This window comes from Saccoglossus kowalevskii, chromosome 21, assembly GCF_978046115.1.
Source record: "Saccoglossus kowalevskii chromosome 21, keSacKowa6.1, whole genome shotgun sequence".
Lineage (NCBI taxonomy): Eukaryota > Metazoa > Hemichordata > Enteropneusta > Harrimaniidae > Saccoglossus > Saccoglossus kowalevskii.
The window spans coordinates 10,574,567-10,598,761 of NC_140661.1; the positions used below are offsets into that span (position 1 = coordinate 10,574,567).

The following is a 24,195-nucleotide window of genomic DNA, read 5'->3' on the forward strand; positions in this document are numbered from 1 at the left end:
CATAATGGGATTTGTATCATCAGTATATTAAGTATTTAATTAATTCACCAGTGGTTATTGTTACAATTGAAACAGACATGAGTTGATGGGGTATATATTTCTAGTTAATCTGGCTTTGCACGTGCATTGAAACTACGCATTGAATTCCCATAGCAAACCGGCAATATTAATAATAGTATAACTCAAAACGCGCAGAATTGTGAAATAATTCAAAATTACCTGAATATTGGAAGGTATCAGTATTAGGTACTTACGTACCTTCACGTCTACCCTTCTTTAATCAATGTGACGGATATTACTAAGAGCGACAAACATGACCAATAATTCAAAAATACACGTGAAAGATGACATATATCGCGGGCCGTGTTACGAGGAAATCGCCAATGCACTTAAGTACAGCGAATGTTGGGTTTCGATGATACCCTCGATAGATCGACTCGTGTTGCCGTGGTTACGTCAATGGAAAAATCTGCATTCCAGATAGAACGAATTACTCAAAATGTGCGAATGGGTGTAGATAATGAGAACTCATCACTTGCGCGCGCGTCACCAGAGTTTGCTCTCTTCTCTTGGAATGAGTTAGCTATTTTTTATTATGAAATGTACAAATATACAAGTAGCAGAGAGCCTCATTGTAATATTCAAATCCCAGCGGCCTTTCACATCTGTAGAGTACGGCTTCCCACGTCGGTTGCATCCAGTGTTCTTTCCGTAGTTACACGAGCGCATCGCACTCTGCTAACAGGGGATTTGTTTCTGTCGTCCGTGATATCAGGAGCATTTATTCACCGGTGTACGCGACACGGACTAGCCTTTCAAGGAAAAAGCGGCCCCGTTTGAGGAGAAGACCGCTGACGATGCGTGATTCTCTGGTGGAGTATTGTGTACGTAAGTGTGCGATTTTCAACAGCAATGCTACTGCTTGTTAGACTAGGTTGAGGAACGCTGCTTCTTCAAACGATCTTTTCACATGCGTGCTGTTGCTGAATACGACTGTGTACAATAATCATAGTAATCGTATGCTCGTAGCGAGAGACAATATCGTGGAAACGACACGATTCTCATAACACTGTGAAATACTGTAATTGTTTTTTGTTTTTACGTTTTTTTTTTCTTTTTGTCAATTCGCAACCGGCCACGCAGCACCAGTGTTACAACCTCTCTTCCTTTGAACGTTCCATTAAACGATCGTTCCAGCTAAATGATGTGCAAGTCGATGTTACGAGTTATTTGGACGCTAATTACACTTTGGATTTGTCTCTACCACAAATGCAACGCTCGCCAGTTCATAATGTCTGTATTGCTGGAATTCTCTGTGGACCCGTACAAGGATGGTTTCACCGGAATGAGAGTGATTCCTGCTATAGATATTGCCGTGGACAATATAAACAACGACCCCGGACTTTTACAGGGGCACGAAATCGTGGTCATAACCAATGATAGCCGGTGCAGCACGGTCCCAGCAATCATCGTGCTGACAGACGTCAGGACCTTTATAGACCCGGATGTTATCATGGGCCCAGCATGTTGGGTCTCCATGGACGTAATCGGCTCCCTCGGTGGACACTGGAAATTGCCAATATTATCTGGCGCCGCGGTCGACCCCGTGCTAAGTGATCGTGATACGTTTCCCACATTAGTTCGAACATATCCACATTTTCGTAAATTATCAGCAGCTTTAGTCAAAATGTTAGAATACTTTGAATTCCATCTCATCGGATTCATGTTCGATATGAACGACAGTACGTACTACATATTGGGGTTCAGCATAGATATGTGGGTCAAAAACAACGCCGCTAACGTGAGCTTTCCAAGCGACCCAGCCGGAAGGCGTTCTATAACCCCTAATAACTATGAGAATGTCCTAATGAATGTGACGTCGGTCTCGAGAAGTAGGTATAATTTCAAATATCTCATTTATCACACACGCACACCCGCGCGCACTACTGCTGTATACTCATATTCATTTCATTGCAGAGTTATGTTCAGTTGCCGTCCCATTAATTACGTACGCGTAATAATTAAACCAGGTGCACAGAACTTCAACCCTGATCACAGACATGCAATTCACTATGACTTCCCATTTTGGGACCATTGGTAGAAGCAGGAGTTTGATGAACGAGCTCGAGATACGGTCATATAGCGATACGTAATTTGAAGTACGATGTAAGTCTAGCGGAAATGTTGCTTAGGGCGCTCGAAAGCAATTCAACACTAAATACGCTGACCACCATTAGTGTACGACTAAACATATACGGTATATGGATACACACACAGGGACACAGTGCAGCTGCGTCTGCCACGCTGATGCGCACAGATTATTGGAAAGACGGGTGCGGTTTTGTTTCCCCTGCACGCGTCGGTAATTAAATGGACTTTCAATTTTCCATTCGTAGCGGTATTTAAAAACGGTATTAATATTTCCATGGTGTAACCCTCATTGACGCATATTAATCAATTAATATAAAAGTTGTCTAGAACAATAGAACAGACAATCAATATTTTATCGAATGTTTTCTGCTGCAAAAACGCAAATGCTTCGATTTTTGTCTGTCTTCAATATTCTGTTGCTGGAGAGGTAACATCAGGTATTACGCCGGGGATACAGTAAAATACGCATTTTAAACTAATTCTGAGCGACGACAATTCCCATATTCTATACACCATTTAAAAACCATACGTTGTCTACTTCATGGCGAAAGTTGAAAATTAGCATTGCCATTGCAGTAGAAATAAACAACATTACGTTTTTCAACCCGATAATTTTTCTGATGTTGATTTCTTCCTGCCTGTACATTTCGATTATATTGTTAATGTTGCAAATAAAGAGTTGTGAGTCGTGGTACGGCATATTGCGATCTATACCACTCACCTTACACATCTTTGTGGCGTATTGAAAAGAAGACATACCTATTAGTAGAACGTCTTGAATTGCAGATGGCTCTGTGCATTATTTTGTGAACAATACGATCACAATGCCAGACGATCGAATTCCGTAAGCCATGTACACAACCACAAAAGCAAAGCAACATTCACATGCATCAATGACAAGTCTTTTCTACAGCCTTTTATACAGCTTGTGGAAGACAGGGATTCGATCGCATGGGTCACACCCGGGTCGCAGTAAACTAATATGGCATGCCGTCGACTTTAATCGGCATATTAATCTCGCGTTGTTGTTGTGTGTTTTTTTCGTACCAAATCCCACGTATACCCACCGCACTGGGCGTTTTTTTCTATTACATTGTTTACTGAAACAACATTCTAAAATATAATCAAAATTATAGATGAATAAACTATCGAACAGCGTCAGCAAATGTTGGAATTTGTATTTTCTTTGGTGCACAGCTCTAAAAATATACATGTTTATTCATTTGCCACGGCAGATTTACACTTATGTTATTTTAGACCAGGCTCGTTAATATAACGTGTTGGTGAATGAAAAATAAAATATGACAGTATAGGCACTTTCATTATTTTTTATAACTGAAGTTTGTTGTGAAAATATTTGCTTTTTTGTGAGATGTAAGTACGATATTAGACGATACTTAAATATTCATGTCGGGACTCGTTGATAAAATTTGAAGGAATCACTAACACTCACGAAACAAAACGTTACATTGTAGGAACTCAATATAAAAAAAAGAAGAAATATTCCTAATATCCACAACCTTTCCCCATTAAATAGAAGCTTATTGGGAGTAATTTCTATGTTACACTTACACACCGATAACGATCGACTCAAAATAGCATCTATAATGTTATTAAGTTGAATGATTTCTGTTTAACCGTTATTATGAACACGATATGAGTCTTCGTCATAAGCATTTAATAATTAGAATCGGGAAACGCAAGATCCAAGTCTTTGCATTGTACAATATAATAGACGATTCAGGCGTGTATTGAGGGAAAATCGCTTTTGAAAGTTTCTGAAAGCGTTTAATCTAAATGACTTAGCCAAGCGTGACAAATTTCATATAAGAATGAACGTTCCGTATCTGTTTGCGTGGAATTAGGTAAGTTAATTTGAAACACTGTCACTGTATCAATTCTAATTAGTCCACCCTGAAAGCCAATAGTTTAATAATACTTTACATTACGCGTAACCGTGATTATCATTGGTGCACCCGTCGGAGTTGCCCTGTGCAATTATACTGTTAAATATAATTCGCGAAAGCTCTGAGAGCAAGCACTAACTGCGTTTTGCAGACGCCTTATCGTATGATTAACATTAGGTAAAACAGTACGACTCTTGAGTAACAGTAACATTGAAAACAAAATGACAATTATATTTTCTTTAAAGGCTCGCTGTCCAACTGCCAATACTGTCGCCAATTCAATTAATTTTAAACTCCTACATGCGCGCTTAATTTAGATCTTAGAAACGGAATTTGGCTACACGGCATGTGCATACTTTCTCAAATCAAATTACTTTCCACCGATGATGCGTTATTTTATTGCTTATAAAGCTTTAAATTGGATATTAATTAAAATCCAGTTGAATTGATGTTATTATTAGGAGGTGTTGACACATGTGTATATTTCATAAATTGTTCTCTGTAACGTGATAAGTTTCGTAGCCTACTGTTGATAATTATTTTAACTCGGATTTCTGTTGACATGACAACATATGTCTGTATCGATGATTTTATTCACCTCTGACCCACATTTTCAGTAATATCTCATTGTTCATCCGGTAAGTTGTATTTTTTCATGTAAAAAATAATACGTGCAAAGTGATGCGCCGTATCTTCGTAGATACAGCCATACGCAAAAGCCTGTATCTTTTTCCTTCTCCTAAGATAATGTTGCCTGGAAACTAGAGTACCCACAGTAACTCTAGAATTCCGTGGCAGTAGCTGAGTACATGCGGTTCACTCGAGGTGTTATCAGTTATTAGCTAGTTGAATACAAAAGCAATGTTTCTCGCCAGGGAATTGTAACAAAATCGAGGTTTACAAGTACTTTGTATTAAATTGACCAATACTTGAATATATCTCGAAGGGCTGTGGGTCGTACTGCATACTGCCACGAATACTTGTCGGACATAGCAAATGCGTAACATGCCCATGGAATATTACTATTTAAACGAAAACAAGATAATTACTTTATAAATCGCGGCACGATTTCACACCTGTGCGTGGTATCGAATAACGTGATCGAGCTGAGCATTCACCACAAATAATAAGATGGAAAACCTATTACTGTTTGTATACCGTCGGCGGATGCCTTTTCGATCGGCTGCAGCTTCCTCGGGGCCTTTGTAAATACCGCAATATATAAGATATATTGCAACATTGATTCTGTAACTCCGATAACGAAGATCTTTTTTGTAACGTATCCGTGATTTTCTATTCTTTTTATAGCTTGTCATGTAGTTATTCGTTTTTTTTTAACTTCTAAAAGTGTCGCTATTGAAGTACAGAACGCGACACATTACACGGCGAATAAATGTGTCATAATAACTAGACATGTTTTTTTTACCATAATACTATTTTCGCTATTAGCGAGGAATTTTACCACGCTACATTAGTGACGAACGCTGTTGTATACATTGCGTATAACACAGACTATGTCGATTATCTATTTCACGGCCCAGCACGCAGATATTAAAAAAACAAAAACACTCTTACGTAAATTGGCTGCCTTCTAAAATGAAATGCTACATAATATAACTGGAAATAAATCACTTTGCTCCAGAAGCCTTACAATGCAAACACAGAATATATATAAAAGTAGTGAACATGTACATATTTCACAATACTCATCCAAGAATCCACGAACATGTACATTTCACAATCCACGGCATGATGGGCGAAAATTAGGTGCATTCTCACATACGTAGTTTCAATAGTTACGAAGAAAACTAACATATGGAAAGGATACTCCCGCTCTACCCTAGTTCGGGCAATCATATTTTTTCTATAGACAGATAGCCATTATTACGATTTAGTTGTGACTTCCGTTTTTATGTATACGCTTCATATCTAATATGTGACGGGGAAACCATAAGAGTAATCTTACTGATGATTGTGTTCACACTAATCGTTATTTGTGCATAGCGAATTTCCTGAAATTACGGGGCCATTGTTACAGTGTAAACTAAACATTCGCCAATATAAAATAAGCTTCGATGAAATTGCTTTTTTATAATTACACACACGCGTCGTTTGCTTTTTTTTAATTATTATTGTTATTATTTTCATATGTTATCTGTCTGTGTAGGAAATTTTTCACTCGCCGTAGGGTCGATTCAATAGATTAGCTTTTTAAATAGACGACTGTTTTCTGCTTAATAAGTTTGGAAATTATCTGATCAGATATTCTCAATTTTGGGAAATCTAACAACTAAAATGTCACTTTTATTTTAGCAAAAAATCACCCAATTTAATAGCATAGTACATATTCACATCGTATGTTCTACAAGTATATTCGCGTTATCAGAAGAAATACATTAACTATGGGAAATATCAATCAACCTTGAACACATGTTGTCTGTGTACTTATCTTGAAACACGTCAACGCATATGATATTCGCGTAAAAAGATATTTGTAACATAGATAATCCCATATTAGTCAGATAATACGTGTAAATGTTAAACACCCCATCATAGATTTGTTGTCATGACAACCCTGGTTCTATATCATACCACGCATGCATATATCAGGTTTCATATCGATACTCTGGATTTATTTATTTTTTTTGCCAAGCGTATCGGACCATGTCGCGTTAAAATTCTTCTGTTAGTGTAATAACCGGCTGATTTATTGGTATACCTGCCTTATAGTTATATTGTCACGCAATGTTATTCACCGAGCTTTTATTTTGTATGACGCTTGCTGAGTTTATAATCTGAGTTTGACGATGTTTGCAGCGAGTGTCATTATAAATATGCCATAACTTTTAATGCATGTTTTGTTCTCGGGATTTGTTATATTGTGCCGGTGATTTGGAAAATTGAAATATTCTAAACGCGTTGTAATAAAACGCAACCCAGACGCTTAGAAAAAAAATATTATCAGATCTCCACGCAAAAAAGTAAGTATGCTGTGAGGGTACATTTACGATTTCACGACATACGTATCGGAGATGTGTACGCCACGTGGGTCTGATACGTCCGGATTTTGAACACTTTCCATATTGTCCCGTTATTACTGCTCTGCGAAACCGCTGCAATTAATGTAATGTCATTCAATTTGGTTTAGTCATATACACGATCAATTTGTATTTCGACAGAAGTCAAGTGGATGATTGGTGGTATGGCCACGTGACCTGGCGGATTCCACGGTGAAAGGATAATGTAGCGTATGCGCCAGTGGACACAATAGAAATTCTTTATTATAGACGGTACGCTCACTTTAGGCGCTATTTCTAATAATTACTAGAGAGGGTGTACCGTATTGCCATACCTACGATTTTTTCTCACGTTCAGTGCATGTAAGGTGTAAATTTATATTCAAAATCAGTTTTATTCACGAACAATATCGGGCGTGCTATCATTGAATCGAATACCAAACATCTAGAAACCAATCAGAAACGCAACCAGATAGATACGTATAACGTATGTACGTTGTACTTATTACAGCAATGTAAGTTGTGCCCGCAAGCTGTTCGGTTGAGCCTGGAAGCGCTATTTTACAGAATATAACTATTTAAATTCAAATATCAGTGAATCGTGTTAGTACGCACAGTCTTTAGCAAATAAATTGGACCAGCAATTATTACAACATCAAATAGAATGCATTTGAAAATTAGAAACAGTAATTGTGTTTGTTTAACACCGACCCATTTGAGATGACTAGGTGCGTGTCAGATGAATAATGTCCACGTTTTCTAAATTACATTAGCATGGAATGGACATTTCACGGGACAATAAATTGTGGTATTCGGTCTTACAATTGCAGTTGTAGTTTGATTCATTGTATGTAACAGACGTAAATGGTACCCGATATTCGCATTAGCGTACTTTGCATGACATTTGACCCTGCGTACTGCCAGACATCACCTGTTACAAGTAACCCAGCGCACCGCTTAGACTTATATTGATTTTCAGATATTTATTATCTATTTAACGCGTGAAACATTTCTGATCCGTTCAATGTCCCACCCGTGTCGGCAAGGTAATTGTTTCTTTTATACAAAACAGGCTGAAGAAAACTATAGAAAATTATGAAATATTGTCGGCAATTTCAATTTTACATCAAAGCACACTTTTGCTACGCGGTTCCAGCCTCCAACATACTCTTGTCATATAATCTGTGAACGAAGTGAATTCGAATTTTTCATATATTGATCAAAATACTTGTCCATGACACCGTGAAACCATAGATATATATATTGATTGCCACCGTACTAAGCCCACTCGCTAACCACGTGAGATTGAAATGTCGATAAACTGTGTTCCCGGCATCAATCGAAACTGTGCGATATAATATTTCCTAAACCAGTGTATAAACCATATATATATAATAAACACACACACAAAAGACATATGCCAGTCGAAGTGAATCTTGATAAGTGCATTTGCCTCTAAATGCGTTTGATTATCGTAAGCTTATATATTTAATCTTGACAAATTTACTAAATTATTGATGATTATCCGATAAAAAACACTTGGTGATGCCGAACATTGATTACGTAATACACGATGACCTAATAATCGCGATCTATAATGTTGGGAATAAGTTTTACCTCACATCTTAAATTAAGCTCTGTAGCACATTCGGTATAGTATATTATCATACATCTGTAACCGCAACGCCATAAGCTACAGCGTGCCGTAATTTTGCGGTATTTTACGGGGTATTTTTATCCTAAGAAATGCGAATTCAGAATATGGAATTATTACGCGCGTAAGCGTCCTCTAATAATAAAAAACAACCATGGCTGCCACCAGGGTTTAACCGGACTCCACACAAAGAAGTTCACTTGTTGGATTTCGGCGTTCCCACGGTGTAAGGAAAAGATATATAATAATAAAGGTTTTTACGAGAATACCTCAAAGTATGCGCTCAGACAGTACGCCACTGCGCATCGGTCGATACTCAAGCTGTTCTGTCTTCGTGCATACTTTGAGGTGTCCGAGTAATAACCTCATATTATCAATTAGTTTAAATAATAAACAAACGTCAGTCTCATTTTGACCAAGAAACGCCATATAAGTATGTTTTTAAACTGACAAATGCAACATCTCAATATGGAGGTTGCAAGAAACACACACGTCGTCCGTTTTATGAGCTTTGGGCGAATGTCACTTGGCATGCCGGGATGTATGTATAATGTATATATCGCCTAACGACCGTTTTCACTTGAAAACTCGTGTTCCACCTGATTGCGTATCGCTACATGACATTCATGGCGTATTGATTGCCGGCAAAGTAACAGCACTTACACACCAGTTGTTTGGCGTGTTTATTCATGCGCATAGATTACTTTTCCCATCACCATAAAAAAAGCTGCGCATGAAGAAGATAAAAACTCGCGCCGTAAAACAACCCCATGTTTGTAATCATCAGACATATACTTTCATGAAAGACTGATACCGATGGCAATTCCATTAGGACATTTCATTATTTTATTTTTTTTGGTTTTGACAGACATTCCCGCCGCAAATGTTCTACACTGACTAAGTATTTTAAATTAAGCCGAAACAAAAAGTCGAAAATAACAAATCTAAGTATTTAGACTCGTTAAGCTATACTTTAACAGATACAAGTGTGTGCAAACACGCACACCCACTATCATCCATGCAATAAATTTCCGATAATGTCAGTTTCCGTAGATACTTTTTTACATTTGCAAAAACATTAATTGATCTTAATCACTCACCGAATTCCCCGATGACTGAGACGTACACTATTTTACCTTTGGTGCTACGTCTATTAGTGTCACTTACAAGCAATTTGTAGAAACACTACATTCACGTGAGCTCAGCGTTCTGGCTTGTTAATATACCAACCTGCATTCGAGGAGAACAGTACGGTTTTCATTAACAATGCATGAATGCAGGTATTTCTATGGCAGCTGGACGGTTTACATGGCAATAAAGACAACAATGCATAATGTTGCCTAATCCGGGATTGGCTTGCTGTACGTTAAAATTGTCTTCACTTCTCGTGGCTGAAATTAAAAAAAAAATCTGTTTCTCAACTTGCTTTTGTTTTTTAATCATATGGCGCATTGATACTGGCATGCTTTCGGTTGAACTCAGAGCCGACACTTTTATTATGTTAGTAGACATTTGGCAATTATCACTAAGTATGACAAACCATTAGTTAACAACAGTCTGTGGGCGGATGTGTTGACGCTTGATATTGTGACGTACGCGTTCATGACCCGTAATTAATTACGAGGATTATGTTTAATAATCAATTAGCCTTGTCGATTTCAGTATCTCATAATTAAGTAATGTTATTACTACAGTTGAAGTCCTCCATGTTATTGGCTGCGTGCATTACCAATAAGCTTTCGTGTACCTTTGTATCTTTGAAGTAATATTATTTTCCTATTTAACAAATTGTTGAAGTTGTTTATTTGGAAATCGCTGAAGAAGATACACTGAGTTAAAAAATATTGAAAAAGCATACCATCAAATAATTCGTGATTTTGTTTGCGCATTATCGCTAAATCGATGCGATGGTATAGATAATGAGTATCTAATGGGGCATTCAGTCATTACGTGTCTCCAATGTATAAGAAAAATCTAGATACTGAGGAGCGGTTAGCGTGCCTTGGCGTAATCTCTAGACAATTGTTCACCAACTTCTCCAACGTTTAAAACGCCCCAGTGGGGCAATTTGCCACGCTGTTATGATCCAACTGAAATATACAAGGCCCTCATCTGGGCTAAGAGCAGTAAGCTCCTCTGTCGTTGAATGTTACCATGCATTCGAGCTGTTGGTTAAATAAATTGCTCGTAAATTCAACAAAACATGCATATACGTATTTTATTTTGGTTCATTAAAATTCATGAGTATTAGCGATTTTTTTTTTAAAAAAGACAATTAAATTCGTGTGTACGTAATGTGTTCGCCGATTAGTAATTCAAAGCACTATGTCTTGCAACGATTCAAATTGACCTTGTGCTCCTTTACAATAAACACAAGTTAGCATCATAAAGATTAAATATGACGATACACCGTGATTTATCACATACATCGAAATCAATCTATAAATTTTCTTTGATCCCGACTGAAAACATACTTCCCAAATTTTAATACTCGAAGAATTCCTTACCCGAGCATCAGAGACCGTTTTTTTCACATTCGAGGTCATATCATTTATGTAATATTTCAATTATGACTCATTTCAATTCAATTACATTAGTGCATACATCGACGAGGGAGTTGTACTAATTTAAAATAATAGTGTGTACAACATTTCTTCTTCTACTGCAACAGTGTTAAAAGAGGGGATTGCAAACTTTCACTAACAATTAGTTCAGTATAGGCAATCCCCAGGGGAATAAATTGAATGAGGTTTTCAAGGTTTTGCATGAAACAAGTACCGTGACGCAATCAACTGTGTTAGAAGTCTAGTAGCTTGTAATTGAAGTGTATCAAAATGCACAGACAGCAAGACGTCGGTTCAGTTTGAGCTGCGCCATAATAAGCAGGATTTAGATGTAGGGAGTATATGCTGTATTTTGTAACTGAGGCGCATGCGCGCCGATATTTCGTTGGAAGCGAGACAGTCGCTAGACTTCTTGTTGCACTTCGCCTAATTAAATGTATGTGGTCTCGTTGGAGATGAAGTGAAGCTTTCGCAATATTATGTGTGAAAAAGGCATCTGGAACTTTCTCTCGGGAGATGGTGAGAAAAATGCTTGTATATTGCCACGAAAAACAAGCTTAATTTAAAGACGAAAATTTATCGATTATTCCATCGATATTTTTATTGTAATTGGTTTTCAAAATGCTAGTTTGTTTAAATGTTTAAAGTTGAACTGAATATACCTTTGTTTGAAACATTATATAATAAATTTAAAATGTATTATGTGTGAAAAGGCAACTGGAACTTTCTCTCGGGAGACGGTGAGAAAAATGCTTGTATATTGCCACGAAAAACAAGCTTAATTTAAAGACGACAAATTTATCGATTATTCCTTCGATATGTTTATTGTAATTGGTTTTCAAAATGCTAGTTTGTTTTAATTTTTAAATTTGAACTGAATATACCTTTTTTTGAAACATTATATAATAAATTTAAAGTCTTTCAAGATTTATAATAGTTAACATGCGACAATTTGTTTTGGACAATTGTGTTTTATTTTTTTATATAAATCCCTTGGTCACTTCTTGGATGTGCATTTGATTTAGATAGTACAACGGCATACATTCGAGATTAGTGAAAGATTAACTATATTCCTAACTTATCTTGGATAAGTCTTAAGATATTTAAAATTAATGCCAAGTTGCGCTCGAAATACAGTCTGTGATACAGTGCCTAGTATATATAACCCTTGCGAAGTGGCTTATTCTTCTGAGCACAAGATGCTTTTACCGTCTCAAACCATCTGTTGTATTCATGTTTTCGGTAATAACGATTTCTGTAAGCAACTCTCTACGGATTTCCTTCTGAGCGGAAGCAAGGGACAAGTATTATATAATAGATTTACTTACAGGATCTAGAAATGATATTACGAAATGTGGGAACGTTGTATATTTGTATACTGAAATTGTAGAAGTTGAACACTATAATCAAGCAATTACATAGTGACTAAACAATGAATATTAATGAAGCAACTCTGCACATGTATTCTGAACAACTCACCGCTGACCCGTGATGATACCTACTTATGCGCTGACTATTTCGATTTAATTCAAAGCAGTAGACGAGATCAGCATAACCTCTGTTATTAACGATTAATTCTCTAATTTTCACTGTCGACACTGACTACAGACCACAGCTGTTTTACGCGTTCACTGATTTAAATAACTCTATTCTCCCAAGAACAACATCCAAATCATCGGGAAATTATATCCAATGCCACCATGGCTTGTTACGCATTACCACAGGAATTGTTCAGATGTAGCGCTCGTTGATGGCTGCATACGATTTCAATTAGTGGTTGATTTTTAACTTTTTACCCCAAGTGCTTACCTCAGATATAGTGCTAAATAAAAATGTTGTGACCATCTCTTTCTCAATTAGTAGTGTAAGCGGAACATGACCAATGCTCTTTTAAGTCATGTTCGTGAGTTGATGTGTCTCAACTAGTGGGTTTGCACCCCTTCCCGCATTGAGTCTGTGACACACTCACGCAAGGCAGGGGTTGATTCTTATTTGTCGATGTCCAACTGCTAGGTAATATTTTAGCCTGAGATTTACCGAAATTGCAACCGGGCATCAACTACTACGGTACGGTAAGCTAATGTCGGTCAGGTATTTTCTCAATATTAAATCAAGGCACTACGAGCCAAATTTGACACATTCTCGTCTGCCATACAATTTACCGCACTCTAGCAATATACGTAGGCATGCTCTGTATTGCAGATGCTGTCAGATCAATATTCGTAAGCCACGCCATAAAAGCCAATAACCAATCAGCATAATTATTAGAACAAGGACACGATTCGTAAATTCTTCGTCGTTTCAGTTAGAAATTCAAAACCGTCGCCGCTGGCTTGAAAAATATAATTGTATTGGTAAGACGCATGCAAACAACACTCGACCGACATTTGTTTAACAGAGCAAGTCCCTGAACTCGCTGATGTAAATTCGACCCACAACTGTGACAGCGCCATTTTAACAACGACATCATTCCATTCTGATGTTTTTTTAAAGTACATGTTATGTCGAACCACGTGTCGAAACAGTGTGTGTTTTGTTCCATGCTGTTCGTTGAACGTGTTATCATCGTAGACACTTAATTACATAACACTACAGCGCTGTGAGTACGGAGCCAAGCTGGTATTTTATATGACATTTAGAAACAAAAATGTCCCAGAAAACATTCACAGAAATCGCGTTCTATTTTTAAAACCCCAAAGGCATTATTGGCATTCTTGTTAAAAAGCCATATATTCGAGAATTAGATTTAGTTTATGTTACCATAATGTATCCATTTATGTTTAACGGACGCATAAGCAATTGTGTTGAGATGTGAATATTTGACAGGAGCGCTGTGTGGGAAATAACCCCCGGGCACAGCTTCGACAGATTTTTAAAAGCGATGCAATAAATTGAAAAAAAACAATCCTTGTATCTTAGGCTAAGTGTTTCGTGTCAGTTAATCCTAGAAATGTTGCTCAACAATCTTATAAGTACTTGTAAATGTATTCCAACCTCTGCAACATCAGCTCTAGGAATGCCGATCAGGTCAATACTTTCACTTTAAATGTTTTCCGCAAAGTAGAACCAATTGAACTTTTGCAGATGTCGACATAATCGCATCACCTAGCACGATGTATTTAATTTGCATTTATCAGCCAGGTGGCTAACCCGGTTTATAGAAATAACCCAACTCGTCGATGGACTGACAATTTATCAATAATAAATAAAAAAAATAATTTATTCAAATTCAGTGTGTCATATGTAAAATAGCATGCATTAAGATTTTTAGGCGCTCGTTCTGTGTAATGATATGATAATATCAGGCTCGCGGCGATTGTTATCGTTTCCGGTGAATGGATTCTATTACGAACACACATTCATTTGCGAGGTTTTCACTGTTCTCGACTGACATTTTTTTTAAATATTTCTGTTACTGTTCTGCTATCACAGTTGCTATAATAATAAATCAGCGTCTGTCTCTTGAGACTCAACGTGATCCACAATAACGCGTAATCAGTTGCATTTAGTTCCATAAGCCGGCCACATCTAGTATCACGTGGTTATGAACTGAATTATTAATGCCCGAATACCTAGTAATTATATGTAAACATAACTAGTTGTACATTTCAGATAAAGTATATATACTCAGAAAACGTGACTACATTACATTGCATTGTCCGCACAGAAGGCGTACATTAATGGGGTTGATATAATGCGTTTGTAACTTTAAAAAAAAATTCAAACGGGACTCATACCTGAATGAATACAGGAGGTAATAGTAATGTCCCCTCGCATTATGTTATTGTGGTGAGCGTTAACGAGATGAGATACAAACAATACAGTGCTTGTACCTGGATAGATTAAAGTGGATCAAACTTCAAAGGACGTTACTCGCTATATGCATTACTTAGACATACGTACAATGCAGTTACTCTTACCGATGCTTTTATCGCAGCCAATCTCTCATTAAACTCGATGCATACCATGGGTAATTGAAAGGAATGATTGAATGCGTTAACACATGTCTACACATTTTATTTTAGGTCACCGAAATACTAAAGACTTGAAGTTTCCCGTGCCATATAAGCCAATAACTTAATGAAGTTTGTGTTTGCCTCAGAAAAAAAAAATCAATTGTGGCAATTCTCTCCTAAAAGCTTAACGCTTAACCTTAGCCGTCATATATTAGCTAATTATTTATTATATTAAATATTATCTCTTTTTTTTTATTTGTTATAGTTATCATCATATGCGCTTCTGCGGACGAAGTGAGGGAGATTATGCTGCACGCGTACGATCACGGTATGACCACGGGCGAGTACGCGTTCTTCAACATCGAGCTTTACCGGGATCCCAAGTATGGAGACTTTCCGTGGAAACGCAACGACGGCAGAGATGCGGAAGCGAAAAAGGCGTATGAAGCACTGATGACGGTGACGTTGCTGACTCCCACAAGTGACGAGTATGTGGAGTTTTCGGAGGAGGTTAAGAGGAGGGCTAAGCGAGATTATAATTTCACGTACGAGGACGATGTGGTGAGTCATTGTTTATTATTATTATTATTATTTTTATTGATAACGTTTTTTCTTGTGAAACTGAAAAATTGTGGCACACCGTTCATAAAATGAATGAACATAATAGTCTGCACGCGCGGGAATTGAGTCCCAAGCGATGATAACAACACACGCTAAAAACACAAAGGCTCATGGGTAGACGCTTGTTTGTAAACATATGTGACGAATCCCCCCCCCCCCGCTTTGAACGGATGGCGGTTGAATAAATCAATATGGGAATGCAAAACACTTTGCAAAGTAGTTCCATTAAGTGACTGTTTGCTGAAAGGAATATCAAGGATAAGTACAATAACATTCTGTCTTTTTATTGGAAAATATATATGATATGACCGTTAAAAATACAAGTGTGATGCAGTTGAGTCGAAGCGCATATACAAGGTAGAATTTGACACGTTTAAAAAACTGACATACAAGCAGCTCTACGATTGGTCTGATTGTTGACTGTTAGGGTTGGAAGGCCAATCAGGCAAAATCTTTGTAAGCAGACTGAAACATGAAACAGAGATTGTTATTATGAGTATTGTGGGGATTCTCGTGTGTGCGCCTCTAGCGCGCACAGGAGTGACGTCACGCGGTTCTGCTCCAACGTCCACCGCTCTTTCAATGAGTGTTGTTAATGTCACTGTTGACGCTGTTGGTGAATTCGTGAATTTTTTCATTGGAGCTGAGATCATTGGGTCAAACAGGGTACAATATCACTTCAAGGGCTATAATGATGCGTTGAGCATTACGAAAGGTCGTTGTACATAATATCGTGCAATATATAGCATACCCTAACATTGCCTGCATTTACACGAGTCTTACGTGCACACCAATGTGACAATATTAATCTCGTAGCGAGCTGCGGATTTTCAACACTAAAAAAACGTTATTACAATAATGAAAATTTTCAACCATTAGTGCTGTTGAGAAATTCACAGAAATGCAGTCATGTTGGTGTAGGCGAATGCACGAAGCTGGGCCCGCCGGGGCAAAAAAAACACACACGTCGCTATGGTGACAATCCCACGTAGTCGGGTCACTGATTGTGAATACACAGAACTGCTATTATTTGACCTTGGTTACAATCCCGTACATTTACTTTGTATATCATTTGCATTACATCAGCATTTTTCGGCGATAGGAAGAAACGAAATAAAAAAAAAATATATAGTGACTTTTTCAATGCCTAACATATTCGATTTCAGCTATCGTACGGTACCTATGTGACATTGCAATTCACCAACACTGTGGACTATGCCATATAATAATAATAATAAATTCATATGTACATCGCCAAAACGAATCAGTCGTTGCAGATTATTCCACTCGGAAATTAAACTTAGTGCAGATTATAATTATTAAATAGAAAATTCTCAGAATAATTTCTAAATTACCATATTGCTATCTGTCTCTTACATATGTACGTTTATTTATATATGTAATAACTGATTTCCTGACTAGAAATAAGACATTGCGCTGCGATAATTACACGATATGTATAGATTATTAATGCGCAGTTATCTCCGAGTCGGCAGGACATTTGGTATATCCTTATAACGGATCATGGTCTCACAAGACTTGCGTTGAAGTAGCTGATGTGCTATATAGCTTCCCGATTATAAATCAGACTAATGTATTACTCGCGAAGGGAGTAGTCTCTGATTTCTAGATATTTTTTTTTACGTAGCCGTGCTGATATAATAGGAATGTAATTATTGTTACTCAGCAGCGCCGAGTAGCCTATGGTCGTACGATGCATTATAATTCATGACACGTTGTTGGCACGATCATTTTTTTTTCGCTTTTTGCGCAGGCTCGTGCGCAAGTGATTCGACATTATCTTCGACTCGTTTTTTTTGAAGGTACAATGTTGAAATTATTATGTTTCTAATGTCTTTTATTTATTCCATGCTATATGTGACGATTATGGAAGTCTAATCGATTTTCTGACCACCATGCATGCACGTACCAACATTATTTCGTTTTGAAATCAACACATTCAATGTTGTATTTATCCACATGGTGAACGAGGATTGGTCCTAACTTGACGCTAAGGAGAGCACGTTCTACTGCCTCATTAGAATATGGCTAAAAACGTACAATTAACTCCATAATCCACTTAAAGTTATATCAAGTTTATTTTAACGATTTGGTACGTGATCCTATCTACTTTTTTCACATATAACCTTGTATAACACTTAACAATCTATTTGATAAAATATCAAAACAATTTCAAAGTCGTTCATGAAACTGAGCGACCTTAATAGGTTGTTGTTGTTCTAACCGTAACATAATCCACTATAGAAAATCATAATATTCTGATGCCGCACTTGTTAGGATACAACACCGACATTTAGTTCAGGGAATATTATAATTGCCGTCACAGGGCTTTTGCAACAGTGATCTAGGTGCATGATATGGGGCTTCATATTGGGCGCGTTATTTCATAATGTGACCATATTACATTTCAGCGGTTTCCATGGTTCAAACCTTTAGCGCCGCTGATTATTTTTTACAATTATGTAACAATCGATGTAGGTTGGTCATATACATGCAAACAAAGTCATCAAATATAAAATGTAGAACGCGAATATAGGAATAACACGAATAAACCGTTGTTAGTCCAAGAATGATTGCCTTGGCTTCGAAAGTATACGTAATAGCCATAAATGGTGCGATAAATGTCCATATCAGATGGTAATAATGCGGTAGTAAAACAAATTTGATTAAAAGTTTATTTCGGTCGTAACCCGACCGTTAACCACGATGCACAGCGTGCATATAAAGTACTAATATACACTGATTATATAGTTTGCTTTGACTGAACGCCGGGAAAGGGAGTGGCATACATTTGTCATAAGACTTAGAATACGTGTACATCACCGACCAGCCTACTAGTACCTATGAAAACAGACAAGTATATGAACTATTTTTTAAAAGAAAATATGATTAATATCATTTAGTAGTTGTCAGTTGAGAATTGAATTTAAAATACAGATTACAAAATGACCAATAAAATAAATACTCAGCATATATGTTATAAGCTTATGGCTACCTGCCTCTCAGCTTCATACGTACGTTTTTTTTTTGTTTTTTTTTGGTTTTCATGAGAACTGGGATTCAGACTGTGAATACGATATTACGATGTGATTATTGCGAGATATGAATAGATTATAATCTGCAGTCTGTCATGCGTATGGTAACTCAAAACACAGACGGTCTCACGGGGTTCACTGTAATCATTTGACGTAAAATATAGTTTTCCAATTATGAGTTATGCTGATACAATATGCTAAGAATATGGTTCCTCTTTTGAGACGATTTCAAGAAGTCAATGGGGCGTGTAAATACAATCACTGTCACTCATAATCGTGTAACTGCGTTTTAAATTCAGAACATGTCGTTGGCATAGACTGAAATATTAGTCTTCGGCGTAATATACGCAATCGTATCATTGTTTGCTTTAAAGCATGAAATTGGATCTCTATGCAGCACATTTTAGTTTAGGCCATATCTCATTTGTAGTTACTAGGCGTGTTGTACCCTGATCAAAGTAGATTCTCTGTAAAATAGTGTGGACTTAATTACATGTATTTTAGTGTTGTTGTTTTTTTACAATTAACCAGAAAACATTGCATCGTTCATACAGCACTCGATGTAGGTTGTTAAATGCGAAAAAAATTCTCCAAATGTGGAAATACAGGAATTTAAATCAATACGACATATTTCAGTTCAGAATAAATCGTCGTTAATCCAAAAAACGAATACGTCGGCTACATCACAGGTGCACGTAACAGACATAGACGATCCAATGAATGTCCATGTCAGATGTTAATATCTCGGTAGTAAAACAAGATTGATTAAACTTATTTCTGTGTACAACATTGCACACCGTGCATAATTATCAATTTCTGGTATGCAGTTCTTCGAATAGTTGGTTTGGTCCATTAAGCTAAGTTATTTTCAAGCTTTGCTTCGGTTCGTTCTCGATGAGTGTCCAACTCGGTGCACACCGCGCGTGCAAGACGCATTGATTGAATACACGGGATTCGAACGCGCGCTGCGTGACGAACGCCTTCATTTTAATATGGTTGCTTAGACTTCGTATACACAATGTTTGGATCGATTAAGAGCACACTAATCTGCAAAATAATCCTGGACATCGTGCATTAGACTATCCAGCAATCATTTTGTAAACGGCGTACGTTTTGAGCTAGAATGCGATGCATTGCATGGTGGAGGGGAGTAAAAGCGGCTCCGTAAAAAAATGTTTCTAGACCGCGGAATACCCCTATGTCCTTTTCCTAAATTACGTATACTTTATTTTTCGTGGAAGTGGTAAACCATTTTTAATATTAAAATATTATACATATAAATATATGTTTAAACTGTAGTCGTAATTGCATGAAGTAAGTTTCATTCAGTGTTTTCGAGAGTCATCCGCATTTTTTTTTTGAAAGTTGACAAATGAGCGATTTCCAAGATTTGTTGACACACTTGAAACACAATTATTTGATCTACAGAAACAAATCGTGCTTAATGATTTCAGATTTGTTCCGTGCAATTGGAGAGTATACGACACATAGCATTCGCAGTTGTGACGTGTATTGGTAAATACCATTAGCAGACATGGTACAGTAAACAGTGTTCACTTTAATTGCGTTGAGTGTGTTAGACAAGTGCGCAGAAACAAAACCAGACTGTGCGATTGTACTATATTTTGGGGGCATCGGTGCGAGAATTTCAGACTAGATAACGACAATTACTCGTAATTAAGCAATTAATCAAGGCGTTCGATGTATCGAAGTGATTGATACTTGTTATCATTGAATCAACAGGATTTGCTTTTTTTCTATAGAACGTCGGGATTCGATTGCCGTGTAACAATACGTGGCGTTATATAAATATTATACAACGACGTGGCGTTCCAGAAACGACACAATTTAGCGTCTTTGGCTGAGTACGTGTAACTGCGAAAATCTACTTTGTATTGTGTTGTGGTCTGTGCAAATCCAAAGATCGGGTAACGAGTAAATGGATAAATATATAAATAAATTATTACAGCAAAAAGAATTGAATACTATAAAACGCAGGTGCTCAATCGGCGCTCATTTATATAATTGGCGTTACAGATCAAGGTTGGCCAACGAACATATAAGTAGGTGTACCGACATCGTGGCGACATGTCGAATTTGTATTATTCCTTCGTCTATGTAGTGCTATGCAATGTTGAATAACGATTGATGGATCAAGTTGAACTCCTGACCTTACATCCAGTGTTCTTTGCATTGAAATTGAGTTACGGTAATCAACTAAACGTATAAATTGTTATCGAACAAGATATCTCTGTCTCTCGCGCAATTATGTATTTGTCAATCAATTAAACGATGGTTTTGTCAACTTTACTGCAGACAGCATTACTCATTGGCTCTAGATGGGCTACCTCGGCTTACCTCGGCACCTGCCGCCGTCGGCCCAGGTGGTGTATCTGTTTACACAAATTGACGTTCGGTAACGATGAGAGAAATATGAAATTTGTTTTACTAAATTCTATTAAAGTTAAATTAGTACTACATTTGCTAGAACATATTTTTTATGTGAGTGTGAGTTGGCAATGGCGTCTTGTAAGTCTACAAAACTAGCTGTAGTTTCTAACACGTGTATTTTTTCCGAAATCTGTGGAAACGCTTCAGCAGTAAATGTAACATTAAAATGAGTGCTTAAATCATGTCGCAAACAATACCAGCTTATCTAATCTCATTTTCCAGGTAAACAATTTTGTTGGTGCCTTCCATGACGCTGTAATTTTATACGCTCTCGCGTTGAACGAGACTCTCGCTGCCGGAGAAGATCCCCGAAATGGTATGAAAATTACCAGGCGGATGTGGAATAGGACATTCGAAGGTACACACTAACATTGCCTACACGCATGGCTATTTCCTGCGACGTGTTATGCTTGTACAAAGTTCAGAGAAATACCGTAATAGCTGAGAAAACTTCATGTTTAACAACGATATATGCAAAAACAATAACCTACCCATCCTAAACCTACTTGTACATGTCACAGTTGCTAATACACTGTACGTCGAACCTGGTATTGTTTTTTATAGGTATAACAGGTAACGTCACGATCGACGGTAATGGCGACCGCGATGCTGACTACTCTTTGCTGGACATGACTGACCCGGAAAGAGGTACATTCGAGGTAGGACTTTGGTCATTATTATTATACCATACAATATTTACGCTAAGAAACTTTCTCTTGTTTAATGTGTATAAAACATAAAAATCAACATCTACACGTGTTGACAGCGATTGTTTCACAGCTCTAGTTTACGCTTTTTAAACATTTTACAACAATTGAATTTCAAGAAATGTTCAATGTATATACTATATACGTGTATTTCTATGGAAAAGAATATTAATAAAATGTGTAATTTTGACTTAAACACAGATTATCAGATTGATTTTCACCAAAGCCCAATTAGATACAGCATCTTTGTAAATTGATTACTTTATTAAAGGAAACACGATTGTCTGCGATCGAGCTTGAATGAAAACTTGTAGTACACTTACGTAGACTGCGCATGGTTGAAACAAATCGAGACGTCAAATTAGACACTTATTTGCATTCTTTAGGTTGTTCTCAATTACTATGGTGATAGGAAGGCAGTGGAAAAAGTGGCTGATATTCACTGGCCAGGAGGCGCTACAGGACCGCCACCGGATGTCCCAGCGTGTGGTTTTCAGAATGAGTTCTGCCCTCCAAAAGGTGAGTAGGTCATTCACACGCCATTTTCTGTTGTTCGATGAATAATATCACATTTTATTTGCAAAGGAAAATGAAAACATCATCATTAACAGCACAAATGCTGGTACACGTTCCGAAGTTCGTATTTTGTAGTCGAGAAAGCTATTTCTGACGAATTGTTGATCGGGAAATGTTGAGTTCCAATTTTAACGGAACTGACCCAGACATGCTTGGAAAACGTTTGCATGAACATTGATATCAAGAAAACATGTCTTTAGTCAGCCATGTTCAATCACACTCACATGTTGATAATAGTTTCTGTTGTAAAGCTATTTTCTTCTCATTTATCGTCAGAATCATTTGAGTTATTTTCAAATAATAAAAAAATAACCAATTACCATTTCGTATTTGATGGACAAGTAGCAATGCTTGATGAAATCATATACAAATTAACGGTGCAATTAGGAACTTCAAGTACATTTGTGACATATTCAACCTCCAACCCAATAATTTCCGTAACGGATTCACCGTGTAAGTAATAGTAATAACCACGAGAGTGTTTTCAGAACGACTACGCTATTCGATCGCCGTATCCACTTCTGTGGGGATGAGAGACATTTCCATTGAATTAATCAAAACTGAATCCGAGGGTGACATCTACTTGAGTGTTTTCCATTTAAGTGCACTTAATGTTGACTCAGTAATTTACGAGATCAAAACAAATAACGTAAAGACAGTGATTTATAACCACACAAGATTAATATAAAAATCAAGGTTTGCATGTCAACAATAAGTCGTATGCTCATATCACTCAGCTATCTCCATAAATATGGTTGGATGTACTTTATTAAGCCATGTACTTTAAAACCACGGCTTAGACTACGTAGCACAAATTTGAATACTAGGATTAAAAAAACTATCTTCATCGAATCTACATGCGTTATTTAAGGTCATAAGTAAGTAATCTTGCATAGCGCGTTAAATTACAATAAGACCACTTGACCTGATATAGCGGGTAAAGACTGACGTTAACAAAAAACACAGGACACTGTCAAAAGCTGCTGTGAGTTGATGGTATCCATACATGAATTACTGAACATGTTTCTATTAGCTTCAAATATGTGTTTGTGTTCTGAAAATAACAACTGGTGAGTATGTATATACCGAATATATATCAACGACAGTTCAATACAAAACAATACATTACTATTTAATTCATTACAATATATTACAAAACGATTTCTTCTGATACGATGCTGTGCTACTTAAAGCGGGGGAGTCGTCATCTGCGCATGCGGCAAACGGCCATAGTGTGCCGTTGTTTTAAAACAAGCATCTGCCCATGAGTCTTTGCGTTTTTAACGTGCGCTGCTATTGTCGCTTGGGACTCAATTCTCGCGCGTGCGCAGTTGACGCCCCTCCGCTTTAAAGCGCGGTGATAGTCGCGCAGCGCGTGTTGGTAATTCCACAGGGAGTTGGACAAACTTGTGTATTTTTATAAATTATTAAATAATAAAATGTTATATAACTTTTCTTTTACCCCCCTGGTCTTTTACCCCCCTCTTTTGTTTATACCACTCTTTTCTTTATCACAACTTGTTTACGCGCTAATG

General features: G+C 37.2%; 1 protein-coding gene across 1 annotated transcript in view; it reads left to right on the top strand.

Annotated features, from left to right (window-relative positions):
* The first annotated feature begins 1,204 nt into the window (after positions 1–1,204).
* The window catches only part of LOC100372872 (atrial natriuretic peptide receptor 1-like), a 63,531-nt gene continuing 40,540 nt past the window's right edge, over positions 1,205–24,195 (top strand). Inside the window, exons 1-5 of the mRNA XM_085495013.1 lie at positions 1,205–1,892; positions 15,515–15,810; positions 21,600–21,735; positions 21,942–22,036; positions 22,471–22,603. Coding sequence (XP_085351139.1) covers positions 1,205–1,892; positions 15,515–15,810; positions 21,600–21,735; positions 21,942–22,036; positions 22,471–22,603 — 1,348 coding nt within the window. The remainder of the gene's footprint in view (positions 1,893–15,514; positions 15,811–21,599; positions 21,736–21,941; positions 22,037–22,470; positions 22,604–24,195) is intronic.